Raw genomic sequence first — 14,428 nt, 5'->3', positions numbered from 1 at the left:
GAAGTAGATGAATCCCTAATGTAAGATCTCCAATCTGTATACTTTTGTTTCTCAATGCCTGAAACAATACATTACGAGCTAATAAATTGAAGAAATATTGTTACTTTTGCTGTTCAAAAGGCAAGTGATCATCACATAAACTCAGTCTCGAGGTGAATGACAATTAGTATAAAATTTTGACACTTAGCAGTACATGATTTTCCTGTTTAAATTTCTGCAGAAATCAGTTATAGCCCAGCGCTGTTCTGTGCTTTCTTTTAAAAAAAGCAGTTAGTGTGTTCAGAGTAATTTTTCCATAATGAAAAAAGCCAGTATCTGTGACAGATTACATTACTCCACACACCTGCATTCGCTCTGAACCTGCTAGCCTGATAAATTGATAAGTTAGTCATATGTTGTTTTAAAAAGGCAAAGAGCGTAGTTCCTAATAAAAGAATGCTACATATTTCTTCTAAAAGGTTAAAAAGCATTTCTCAGGGCTCTTAAATTACCATATTCTGATACCAGGGGAAAATAAAACCTGGGCTTAGAGTCGTGTTTGTACTTAGAGGGCTTTCCGGACAGGAAGGCAATCTTGATGCAATTCAGTAAGCCACAATACCAGTGGGGCATCACAGGTGAAAAAATTGCAGCTGTACCCCTCACCACAATGTATTACAACTGTACAGTGGAATATTTCCTGTACAGAAATAGGGCTTGGTTAACTTTGTTTCCCAAGAGTAGATCACATTAAAATGTTATAAAATCATGATTTCCTGCATTTGAATACTTGTGGTTTCTCAACTGGTTCCAATATTACAAAAGGTTTTTTTATAGCTTCCATTAGTTGAAGATGTATAGAAGCTTTCTTCCAAAGTCAGCTAAAAGGAAGTTATGTATTTTTAAAGAACAACTTTTCTCAGAAGACAAAAGTTTTCTTTCACATCTTTTCATTACAACTCTATTTGATATTTATTTTATAAACTGCAGGACAGATGTAAATTTAAATAAAATGAAATAAATATACTAATAGGACTATTAGTATATATGTTTAATGGAGTTGAAAGAGCCACAGTATATGTTATTACTCAGATATCCAAATAGTAGTTATTTTTATTAGTCAGCCAAAGACCTCAATATAGATAAAGGAAAAAGCTAAATTAAGCAGGTGTTGCATATTAAATTTTAGAGTGAGTATTTGTAATTTAAATGTCCTAGCTTTAGGACCAAATTTATTTTTTAAAAAATTTGAAGAGAAGCTAAACAATTCTGAGAAGAAATTATATGACATAATTTTGAAAAACATCTCCAGTTGGGGTATCTGATTATTCCAGTGTTGAAAATTGAGAGTGTACCATAGTGGAATATATTTTACTGCCTGAAATATATAGGTATGTAACATTCAAACTGCTGTCAAAATACAGAAAACTGTAATAAAAATACAAAGGAGGCTGAGGTGGGTGGGACAGCAAATACTTTGTACAACTAAATAATTTTAATCCTAGTACTACTCCTAATCCTGAAACTACTTATATGAGGCTATATTTTTACCTCACTGTAAGTCATCTCTCTTTTTTTGGTGGTTTGGTTGTTTGGTTTTTTCCTTCATGAAATGGAGATATTGGTGGTCTGTAGCTGTGCCAGGAAAGTCTGTTTTCTACACAGATACGATACAATCTTAGTTCTGAGGAAGGTTAAAAATATTATCTAACAGGCAAGTGGTTTGTAGCATGATTTCACACTGTCAATCACACAAGATACACAGGAATGTGGATGTTGAAGTATCCTACATTTGCCCAAAATGTAGGTGTTCCACTGGTCAGATTGAATTGTGTATGTTGTGTGAACCAGGTGTATTGCAACATTCTACTCTATTTAATATTATTTTTCTTTTGACCATATTTTCTACATATTATATTATTTTTCTGCAGAGTTCTTTTGCTAGTTTTATATAAATAATACTTCAAAATCAAATTTAAAAGTAATGTTTCTGGTAGATATTGCCAAGACTTTTTTCCTTATAAAAATCTGCATAAAACTTTTTATTTCCTGCTACTGCAACTTCTGTTCACCTAATGAGAGAATTATATTTTTAAGACAGTTGGCCCTAAACCAGTAAAATGTCTTAATAAAAGAATAACTTTATTACAGAGCAATCAGTTTATTCATGCTCAGGAAGCTGAAGTAAAAATTGCAGTCTGGGTTGGTGTCTGACTCAGAATTCCAGTTTGTGTTGTGTTCTGCCTCATTCACTGAGGTGGCCCTGCTTGGAGAAGATAAAACACACACACACACTTCCTGTCTTCTGGGTGCATTTTTTGTGCAGTAGTTTTTTCTGGACCAAGAATAGCTGAATTTCCAAGAGGAAGCGCCCACGATCTGAGGGACTGAGATTCAAGAAATGAATGTATCTTCTGTAAAAGCTTTTTTTCTAGCAAATACATCAATCAAAAGGAAGCATCACTGAAAGAAACATTAGGCACCCAGCTGTTAATATCTATCTTTCTTTCTCAACTGGACAAAATCTGTTTTCCAGCCTAAGATATTTAGCATGTATTTAAAGTTCACATGTTTATACTGAGTTTTAAAATCATATGCTTCAGTAGTTAATACTGAAGCATAATACTTTTATACAGCCTTCATTCAACAACCTCAAAGGAGGCCAATGGCTGTAGCTTTTTCCTACAGACAAAAAGATGTTTATTAAAAACATGGGATTAGTTAAGAAGTAGAGATATTTTAATTATTTCTCTCCTAGCTGGAAATTGTGTCCATGTCTGAGACCTTTTAGCATTCTGACAAAATGTATATTGAATAATAGGTGTTATTATTTATGGTGACATGGTAGGTTGGGGAAGTCCACTGATGCTGGCTCTCTGCTCAGCTGTAGAAATGTACCTGTGGGCAGATAAGTGGTGTGCACCCAGCATTTTTCAAATCCAAGTTAGCCAAGAATCCAAAGCTGGGGGGGTAACATTAGTTCACAGGAAAATATAGAAGCATGTCATCATGTTGAAATTCTTTGAAAAGCACTTAGGGGTCAACACTCATCTCTCTATCAAGTCTTAATATTACCCAAAACCGCTAGTGGGGAAAAATGAAGTATCTGTAAAACACAAGGATGAAATTAAAAACACAGCAGTAACAGACTGTGTAGCATTTCTCCTAGTTTCCAAGTAGGAATGAAATTATTCTGGTACTGGTAATATGTGACACAATATATGATGAATAAGAAAAAACACAATGACATTGTTGTGCTTTAGTGGGACTACTTCATGTTGGTTACTAAGATGATACTGTCTTGCTGATAGGTTAACAAGTGTGAAGGAAATTATTTGAAGTATGCAGAGTTTTAAGAGGCTTTTCAGGTTTCTCATTGTTTGGCCTTTTTTGGGGGGGGGGTGATGTGTGTGTTGGAGGCTTCAGCTCTGCTCAAATCAGAGATGTTTTTCATATGTGTTAGTGTAATATGCATGAAAATTTTTGTCTTAAAAAAGAGTGAAACGAGATTCAGAGAAAACAGGAATCTGTTCTCTTCTAACTAAAAAGGTTTTTGCTCCAAGGCAATTGTTTCTGAACAGTTGTTTGTTTGTGTCACGTACTTTGCCAATACACCATTTTCCTCCTTCTTCCAAACACTGCCATGCCATTTTCAAATCTCCAGTGTCTACAGTTCACAGCAGTAAAGAGAAAAAGGAGCAGCCTTCAATTTCTCTACTTAGAGTTTGGACTGTTTCATACAGCTTTTCATTTCTGCTTCTGACTTCTGTTGTTAAACAGAGATGCTGCTGAAAAATACAGCATTTGACTGTGGTTTTCCTCCCTCTTGCCATAGTCATCCTTCTAAATAAGTGTGTTTGCCACAGTGGTTTTTTAGCAAAACAGAACTTAGGGATTCTTGGTTAAATCTGAGCTCATGGTTAAATAACTTCTTTGCATGACAGGTGAATACTATCATTGCAATTAAAACTTTCTTTGAGAGCTGTGGAAGAGGACAAAAAGCTGCAGGGAAGTGTCTGCTGGAGAACCAAGCTTGTTGTTTAGCAAAAAAATTAAATTTGCTTTGTTTGTGTTTGCCTTTATAGAGACAGGCCTAGTGGTCACATTTTCTAAGAGGTAACAGTTGTATGAATTATAGCTTAGGTTTTGTTCAAATATTTTGAGGTAAAACCATACTTAATTCGACACGTGGGGAATTTTTTTGTTGCAGCTAGTTCACTTATTCCCACTGCTAATGACTCAGTTCTGGCATTATAACCCCTTTCCAGGCTTTCACAACTATTATTTTTGGCAGCTGATACTGCCCAGAGCTACCATCTTTCCTTAAACTTATCCAGATCAGGCATTAGTAATAAAGCCCCTAGAAAAAATAAAGCTAGATATGTAGAAATCAAAGATTCTAAGTCAATTAAGTCTTTTGCAAGCTTCAAACTAGAAAGCTTACAGTTTGTGTAGTTCCAAAGAATGAGCTGTATTTTGTATAGGAAGTCACATAATGTGTGTCCTTGATTTCTTATCTCCAATGTGCAGATGACATTTTGAAACAAATTGTCTCTTGCTCTGGTAGATTTCTTGACATATTACAACATAGTTAGAAAAAATTGTAAACAAAATAATGAGGAATAATCGTTTCTACTTGCTGACCAGCCTGCATTAACTGTGCAGTGATGTTGTTCCTGGCTACTCATACTGCTGAGTTCAGCAGTCATTCCTGTGCCTTTCCAGATTTCTCATAATTCACTTTAGAAGTTGTCCTGCACTACACAGGATCACAGGATGGGTACAGTGGAAAGATCAGTGGGTCCTCTGGTCAGACCTCCCTATTCCCTATCCCAGAGCACATGGCACAGGATTGCTTCCAGGTAGTTCTTGGATATCTCCAGGGAAACTCTACAATCTCTCTGAGTCACCCACACAATAAAGTTCTTCCTCATTCTCAGATGAAACTTCCACTGTGTTAGTTTGTACCACAGACCACAGCCTGAACATGAGTTACAAAGTTATTACTTCTTTGTGGCATAATTGTTTTCATCATTATACTTTGCCATCTTTTCCTCAAGAGGAGTTTCAATACATCTACTACCTAATGAGTGGGTGGAAATACTGAAGTACCTTTTTTTTATATAGACAGGATGTGTGAAATCCAGTTAATGTTTTTTCAAGTTTTGCTCTGCCTTTTTTTGAATCTTTATTTTTAATTTTCTATATTATTTTCATCTATCCTTATTGATAGTTTTATGGGTTTTGTATTGTAGTGCCACTTAAAAAATTATCTTACTGTACTCTTGAACTTGTTCTTCCAGCTCATTAATCTAGTGGGAATAGAATTCATCACCCTGCTTAGCCTCTTTTAAAACACCCATTACTTTCTATTCTAATGCAATTTTGTGAGATTCTCATTAAGGAAAGGGTTTTGTTTTGAGATGTAATCTAAGAGAAATAAATATCCTACATATGATAGCTTTGTGAGACTTTCATTGCACACATATTACTCACTAGCATTGATAAGAAAAGGTAATTCAGATTTTGATAGACATTAGGAAGTGCAAGACTAAACCAAGTATTCAAATATATTTAATCAGGTTCCTAAAAGAATGCCAAGGTATTTTAAGGACTGAGATTTAAAAGTATGCAGAAATAAATATGGCTGTATGTAAAGTATCTATGCAACCATGAAAGGCTGCAGCCTTTTGTCAAAAATGAAACACATCCTTTTATAATTATGTAATTCCAAAACTTCATGCTATAGGAAGTATGCCAAGTATTACAATGTTCAACTAAACTGAAATGTTTTATCACCAGTGGAGATTGGGAAGGTTTAAAAAGAGAAGTATGTGAGTGTGGATGGCTCCACAATGCAGTATGAAAGACAGCTGATGATGGAAGAGGCTCTTTGTGTGTTCCTAGTTAACGTACGGAGTTCTTGGGGTGTATCCAATGTATCCATAATTGGAGGGTAGGAACATTGCTATGGTAGTGTAGCAGCCTTGAGTGTTTGTCCATAGGCGTTAAACATTCAAATAATTTAACACTGAGAAGTTCTGAAAAAATAACTAAAAGTCTAGTGGCACTGAGAGCAAAAATAATCACTATAGTGTGACTTTGAATATGGGCATAAACTTCATGTGGTATTTCTTATTGCTGCTGTTGTGCACAGCACTATTGTACAGCTAGGAACAGAGAACCAAGAAAGATGTTTTCTGGCTCATCAAGCCCAGCCTTCTCCCACTGGGACATGCTTGTTATTTTCTCCATCTAATTAACAAATCAAGCTTTTCAAAGTAGCTCTCATGAGCACCAAGGGTCTCCTTGCACATCCCCATCTTTTTTCTGTACAGTTTCTAGTCTTACACTTTATTCATAGGGCAACTCAATTTTGGCACAAAATTTCTATAAAGCTTTTTCTATTAAATGTTTCTCTCGTGAGGTGTCTGGATGGCACAATTATGTTCCTGTTGTTTAATTTCATTTAGTCTTCAACTCTCCACAGCAAGAGTTAATACAGTTTTGAGATGAAGAATTGGAAACATGACATACTTCAGATGAGTCCCCACTGATGTCCTATGCAAATCAATTAATATTTGCCCCTCGCTTTTGGAAATACCTCACTTGATGTCTCCCAAGATGGTATTTGCTTTTTCCAGGCTTCATCATGCTGCCTCACACTTTTCCAGCTGACATTTACAGATCTTCACCTTTCCCAATTGAATATGCAGCTTATAAACAAATGTGTTGTTATCTGTACACATATGACATGTGGGTTTTGATGTTAAATCAATCCCTTTTTCTCACACTCTAGTCTTCAAAATTAAATCAGCTCTCCTGATTGACACTGCAGTGGTACTCTCTTTTATATACATTTCTGGCATCAGAGGTTTACTGACAGTTATCAGAATTTTTTTTTGTCCTACATCTTGGAATAAAAAAGTTTTAGAGACTGTGGTTGCTTTTTTCAGTCTTCACATGTCATTGTGGTTTGACAGATGTAGTTAAAATTCACCTTTCAGGCTCTGTGGTTCCACATGTTAATTCCTCCAGAATTCTTTGGTGATTATTTATGTTCCTTGGCCCTTCCCACGTTGAACCATTGAGCTCCCTGAATTTTCCTTCTTAACCTTCATTCCTGTTAATTAATCAGCTTACTGTCATCTCCATCTGCATTTTAATCTTTACTGAATAACAAGGAAGAATGCTTACAAAACTTTTTCTAAATTTATTTGTATCTCTGCCATCTTTTTTCTTGGTCATTTATATATGTATGTCTATACACAGGGATAAAACAGGTAATAACACATACATATGCAATTTTTTCTCACTATTTGCTTTATGTCAGCTTGACTTTTAGTAATCTTGAGCATGTACAGCTGCCATACCTGTGGATTTCTGCATCTTAATTCTAAAATCTTCATAGCTGACTGAATTTGCATTTGTTTTAAATTCATATTCTCATTCACTTTCTTACTATTACCAAAAAAAAAAAAAAAAGGAAAAAAAGACACCTAGAGTAAACCCTTTAAGATCTATAATTAAAATTGGTTTTCTATTGCCTATAGAAATGTCTATAATAACTTTCTCTCCTATTCAGTGATACATCATGAAATAATCCAAGTGGATTATTTACAGAATTAAATTTAGGGATGTAATTAAGCAGAAGCCACTATGTATTTATTTGGTTTCATTTGCCTTTATTTGTCTAAATAGTGCTTGAAAGAAAAGATAAAGTGCTTAGAAGTGCTTCATTATTTCACCCAGGGTTTTTAGCAATGTGTTGACCCACCACGAAGTGTTGTGTTGTCCATTGTAATTTTTTTCTCTCCGTCACTGATTATTTTAATAAACTTATATTTTGTTATGTAATAAAGCTAAAACAATGAGTTAAAAAATATAATTATAACTAGAGTGTCTTTGATACCATGATGTGTAGACATCTGATGGATTTTTTGGCTGCATAATACAAATAATGTTTAGATTAATTGTCTTTGTTATTCATGGTTTCCATGGTTTCCTGTGGAACAAGCAGCTATTTTTGTACAGAGGAAGAGAAAGTTGGAAGTGTTAGTCTGCAGTGATGTTCTAAAAACATTTTCGTTTAAGTCAAGACAGCACAAGATCTGAATAATGGTTACAGTTAAGATTTTCTATATGACCATTTACTTTTATTTAGTTTAACTAGTTTTACACTTTTAGTGTATAGATTAAAATGAATTTTATTTGCATTCAAGCACAAAGTAATTATTCCTTCTCCCTTTTATCACAGGTTCCTTGCAGCTTGGAGTACTGGGATGAGCTTCAGAAGTCATTTGTTGCATTCCGGGAGTTCAGTCTGTCAGAAAGCAAAGTCTGTGAGCTGCAGCTGCCCAGTATCAGCCTTGTGAACGATCAGAAGGAGCTCATAGCCTCTGACCTGTGGAGGATTGTCCTCAACAGCAGCCAGAACGTGGCAGATGACCAAAGGTAATTTTAAAGGAGGAGGGAAAAAGACATCTAATGCTACACTCCTGAGAAATCTGTTTCAAGAGGCTTAGAAATTAAGATACTTTAATATGTGATAAGAGCAGTTAGTCCTGCACGTGATTCAGACTGTGGCTCATCTCCACACAAGGGCATGGAGTGTGTACAAAAAGAGCTTTCCTCTAGGTACATAGGCAGCCTGGCAGCATCATAACCATCCATTTTTTGAATACAAGGCTTACTGAAAAGTGCAGACAGAAGAAGGCTTAGGTGTAAGACTTACATCCATCCTATGGATGTAGTCATAAACATTCTTCTCCCATGCAATACTTTTACATCACCTTGAGTCTCTTCTCAGTGCAAGTCAACAACTATTTTAGAGGTATTGGACAAAATGTTATTTCAATAGTATTGCATTATTATTCACACAGATTACTTACTATGCTAAAAGAAAAAACACTAATCAGTGCTTTTTAAACACTGGGGATCCATTTTTCATTATATTTGCAACTGGAAACACTGTGCAATGACAGATACTCACTCTACTCTGTTTGCATTCATTCCATTTTGGTTAATATGTAGAGTAAAAGAAATAAGTATAAGTTCTGTCCAGAAACAGCAGTGGAATTGCTTTCAAAGACCTGCTCAACATTTTATATTTAGAGCAGAAAACCCAAAATTACTCTCTTGGACCATTGGTATTTGCTGATTCTTGCTGCTTGTTTATGAACCCAAGCTTCAATGAGTATGTAGCATCCACGTATGTGTTGAATGAAGCTACAGAATTCAGAGAAATCAGAGAATATGAGCATGGCTAACAGAATCAATGAAAAAAATTAAACATCTGGTTTCCATTAATAGTATCAGGTTGGAAATGATTTCTTGATGTTAATTGTGAAAGAATGCATTTTCATCATTGAGAAGTTAAGTGTTTTAGACAAGGTTAATTCCTCTGAATGTGGGACCCTGCCAGAATTGCCTTCCTGGTCAGCTTAACACCACAGAAATGTGAACTCGGTGGGAACTGGAAATGATGTAGTGAAATTTAGTAGATTTTTTTTTCATCAAGGCATTTAGCACTGTAGTCATGTTTATTGTTTTCTGCTGGAATAGGGTTTGTCACTAGATGCAGTGTTTCATTCAGGGAGCTCTGATAAGCTAATGAGCGGTCATTGTTCAGAAACAACAGGAATTAAACTGAAGCATTTGCAGTTCACTCACAAGGATAGCAGGAGATGAATGAAGGCAGCAAAAAACATTTACCTCACTACTGAAGCATTTGAAGGTAAATAAACGGAAGAGAAAGAGGGAAGTCAAAGGAAAGTTCCTTGACACCTACCTGTCCAGAGGCTGCAGAGTCACTAGTCCTGATACTTTTGTTAGTCTGAGGAATTCATAATAGCTTTAAGAACTGTAGCTTATACCTACATGAACTAACAGTAGACTGGAAATTTAAAGATTTGTATAGGTCAGGGTGAGCTCCAGAAGCCAAAAACCTGTGGGATATACAAGGAAACCCTCTGATTTCAATCAGGAGAGAGAAAAAGTTATATTCCCTGCCTCAGCAGTGTTTTTAATTTGGAGGCATGGGTTTGCTCTCATGACACCATACCTGGAGTACTGTGTCCACTTTTTGGGGCCCCAAACTTAAGAAGGATGTGGACCTGCTGGAGTGATTCCAGAGAAGAGCCACAAAGAGGATCAGAGGACTGGAACATATCTCCTGTGAGGACAGACTGAGAGACTTGGAATTTTTTGGTCTGAGGAAAAGGTGGCTCTGAGGAGACCTTAGAGCAGCGTTTCAGAACCGAAAGAAAGCTGCAGACAGATTTTTACAAGGACAGGTAGTGATAAGGGGGGTGGATTTAAGCTGAGAGAGGGCAGGTTTAGATTATATATTAGGAAGAAATTCTTCACTGTGAGGATGGTGAGGCACTGGAATGCGTTGTCCAAAGAAGCTGTGGATGCCTCATCCCTGGAAGTGTTCAAGGCCAGGCTGGGTGGGACTTTGCGCATCCTGGTCCAGCATAAGTTGTAACTGCCCTTGGCAGGGGTATTGGAACTATGATCTTTATGGTTCCTTCCAACCCAACCCTGTCTGTGGTTCTATGATAAATATTCAAACTGATCTCTCTCACTTCAGACAAACCTGCACTGCAAGCTTTCTTAAGGATAGCTGCAGGAAGGACTGGTGTGGAAGAAGTAGTTCTGAGCAGTCAGGAGTGATCCTTCTCAGAAAACCTTCATAGGTCAAAACAAGAGCAGCTGTTCCTCAGGTATGAGGCTTTGACCTACAGTGTTTGAGGCAGAGTGGCTTTTTCTTGGAAACAGAGCAAACATGCCAGTGATATATCACTGACCTAGAGGTTTTGAGACTGAATGTGTGTGGTTACAGATACAGAACAAATTGAAGGTAATGGTTAAGGCCTGAGGGATCACGTTCTGTTAAAGGAAAGCCTCATGTAGGAGGTGGTGACAGAAACTGTGGACTTGCAGAGAAGGCAAAACTTTCTAGATGTCTAGTGGCTCATAGGAAGTCCATGTTGGAAGTAACTTTGCTGAAAATGTGGCTTCATCAAACATACTGCTGCTGGTATGGGTAATTTCTTCTCAGCAAACACTCTGAAATATGTTCTAGATTCGACTTAAACAAAAAATCCCCGACTTTCTTGGTTTTGAGAGAGAGACAGTGCCCATGTTGTGGTAAATGTCAAAGTCGTGTTCCTAAAGCCAGCATTTAACATGGGATTTTGCAGACTTGTGGGAAGAGCCTCAAGGCTTAATGCCAGTGCTGAGTGTTAAACTAGGGAATTCTAATGCTGAAGGATCTCTGAGAGGAAGAAATAAAGGCTGTATAAAAGTTGAACCTCAGTTTTCCTTTACACTCACAATAACTTGATGCTAATTACAGACTGCAACCATATGATTGGTTAACAATTATAATACACTATTAGTTGTAAAGTGTAAAAATGCTTAGTCTTGTTCAAGTTTATCTTCTTAGTTTGATGTTGTATTTTGGATCAGACTCTAACCACTGCCATATGCATGCAGCTGCTGCTCAATAATAATATTTTTTCTTAAAATTCTGCAGCATTTTTTTTTTGTGGTAACCTCTGTGATATGCTAATTATTATAAGCAGAGAGCTGATCCATTGTGGTTTAGTACTTTATTACTGATTCCTAACATTGGTTATATTTAGGTGTCTCATGTGACAGGAAAACAATAATGTTTGTGAGAAGATATGGATTCAGCTGATATGATGAGCAGTAGCTGACAGGGTGAAATAGAGCAACCAGTAATGAATATGGGAATATACAAAGATGTCATGGTTCAAATCCTGTGGTATGAAAGTTCTTCTGAGATTGGTCTGGAGCTAACTGGAAGTATAAAAATCAGAAGTTGTCTGGTGAAGGGCATAATATATACATGTATGTTTTTTATTTTTGAGAATTTTGTATCCCATTCATTATTTCTATGTATGTATAAAGTTTGCACAAACATTTATGGAAATTTATTCAATGAATGAGCAAATTTGAAGTACTAAGTGAAAAAATTTAGCGTTTCTTTGGGGATATAGCACAGTGTTTATGAAAGAAATCATATATGGCATAAATGACTGTTTATGGAAGACCTTAAAACAGGGGATTACAAAAAAATTATCACAAAATTAATTATTTTTATGGGTTGTATTTGCCTGTTGCAGGACTAACAAACAATAATTGAAATTACTTTTTAAGCTCTGTTTGGTTGGTGAGACACTAAATCCCCTTCCTGGTTTGGTTGGGAATGATTCATAATTCTTTTGTTTAAATGGGTTGCATTACAAGATGTTTTATATATTTGTGCATCTTCTGTGTAATTTAAACAGTATTTTTATAATTACTGACATATTAATGTGAAATAGTAATTGAAAGTGCCTTCAGATACAAACCATGAAACAAGTAAAAAAACTTCTAAATAAGCCTTAAATTGCTACTTTTTAGAAATTCAAGTGAGGAATCATGATCATGTTTCTTGCTAATTGTTTCAGCTTTTATTCAAAGTAAATGATGTACTGGATTTTGACCTCTAACAATTTGGGTTCAGACCAGTATTTGAGTCATAAATTAAATGAGTTAAGTGGTCCCTTTCTTCTTCCCAGTGGATATTTTCCCATGTTGTAGTTTCATCACAAATGGCAGTTTTGGTTTTAATATTTCTCTCTTAAAATAACAAGAATAATGCAGGTCACTGCTAAGTCATTGTTCTCAGTTGTCATATGTTTAACTTGAGCTGCTTTGCATGATGTGAAATATCATAATTTATATGACATCAAATGTAGATATTTTCCATTTTAAGTATTCTGATATTTCCCAGCACTTAAAAAATAAAGAAAAAAGAAAAAGAAAAAAACCTGGTAATAAAGTCAGATCACTTTTATTTTTAATTTCCTCTGATTTTACCACATTCCTCCTTAAGCATGATGTGCCAAACACAAAGCAGTAGAATCTGGTTCTTCCTCTTCTTTCAGAGCTGAAAAATTGTGGACAGTCCACACTTCATTTTGTAGCTCAAAGGAAGCCAAGAAATGTGGGAGTGTTTTTGTATTGTATTCACTTGATGAACAAATTTTGATTGCCCAATCACATCTTCTCCTGATATTAATGCTCCCACTGTCATTCATCAAGACTTAATAGAAATTTTCCTGTATTTTCAGTTAGCACAACTTTATTTGCTGTTTGTGCTCAGCATGTAATAGAGGGCAGCGGTTTTTCATTTTTGTGCTCTCTGCAACGTCAAAGAAAGTGGCAGTGCTTGAGGTCTGAGGGAAGACCACCTAGGCAAAAAATTTAAAAAGTATTCAATTTAAAATCAGGGTCATGGTAGTGACTACAATACCTCTGTAAAAACTTTATTTATATTATGACTTTTTATTACAACTGGGTTTTTTTAAAGAAAATACTATAATAATTTGATGGCTGCTTTTAGTATATTTTGTACTGTAGCTGGTTTATACTGTTACTGTATTCTTGTACGTGGGGACTATAATTCTGAATATGGTTTCAGGTTGAGTAAAAATCAAATGGAGCCCCTCATCGATAAAACAATTACACTTCAGAAAAAGTCTGGGCAGATGGGAAAACAGTGGTGAAAGATCTTGTTGCATTTCTTTTCAGATGGTTCCTAGAAGGCTATTTCCTCTCTGTAGGGACTTTACCTTCTTTACCATCATGGTTTAAGATGCACTGTCCTGCTCCTCTCAGCCCTCCACTGCCAGCTCTTGTCCCTCCCTGGCAGGGGAGAGGATGCAAGGCCAGTTCTGTCCCATGGGGCAGCACTGTCCCACCCTCATTTGCTATTTTATTTCTCTCTTGTTAAGTTTTTAAGCATCTGGTTGAACTCGGAATTTTGCAGGGTTTCAGTGTTGGGCCTTTTTGGTTTCTAAGGTGACTCCATCAAGAAACAAAAAGCAGCTTTGAATCTTTTTGTTCCCAACATTTTAAGCTGCTGAGTATTACCTCTCTGTGGTCTGTTGCTTGTGGAGCAGAAAAAGTGGAGAAAAATTTGGCGAAAAGCTTTACATTATTTCCCTGGTGTGAAGCTCCTGCCACATTTCCTTCTGCATCAAGCATGTCCTGTTGCTCTGTCATCGTGGTGTTTATGAGTGAGAAATTACAAAAGTTCCACCACAGTAAAATGCTCAATGAATAGAAAGAAGATATATGAAATTGTACTAAATAAGAAATTAGGTTTTGTTTGGCTTTTATTCTATGAAAATATGCATCTCCAAAATACATCAAAAGAAATAAAAATGCTTAGTCACTGATAGGTGAGTCAAGAAATAGTTTTCTGAGGACAATAAATATTTATTTTTGGAATAAACCTCAAATATGAGAAATAAATGTCCTTCTTCTTTACTGCAATCAGTGTTACTGCTGTTCATGAAATTAAGTCTTAATTCAGAATATCAAGGTGCAATTAGTTTTTTTTAAAGTTCTTCATAGTTTGGTTAACATT

The 14,428-nt window shown here is 35.9% G+C and overlaps 1 protein-coding gene across 4 annotated transcripts in view; it reads left to right on the top strand.

Moving 5' to 3' along the window:
• VPS13B (vacuolar protein sorting 13 homolog B) overlaps nt 1-14,428 on the top strand; it is a 430,338-nt gene that overhangs the window by 355,475 nt on the left and 60,435 nt on the right. For all 4 annotated transcript variants that reach the window (XM_058033971.1, XM_058033980.1, XM_058033988.1 and 1 more), the window contains exon 40: nt 8,237-8,433. In XM_058033971.1, coding sequence (XP_057889954.1) covers nt 8,237-8,433 — 197 coding nt within the window. The remainder of the gene's footprint in view (nt 1-8,236; nt 8,434-14,428) is intronic.

The sequence above is a fragment of the Melospiza georgiana genome, chromosome 1 (genome assembly GCF_028018845.1).
Source record: "Melospiza georgiana isolate bMelGeo1 chromosome 1, bMelGeo1.pri, whole genome shotgun sequence".
NCBI lineage: Eukaryota > Metazoa > Chordata > Aves > Passeriformes > Passerellidae > Melospiza > Melospiza georgiana.
This window is presented reverse-complemented; position numbering and strand designations above follow the sequence as displayed.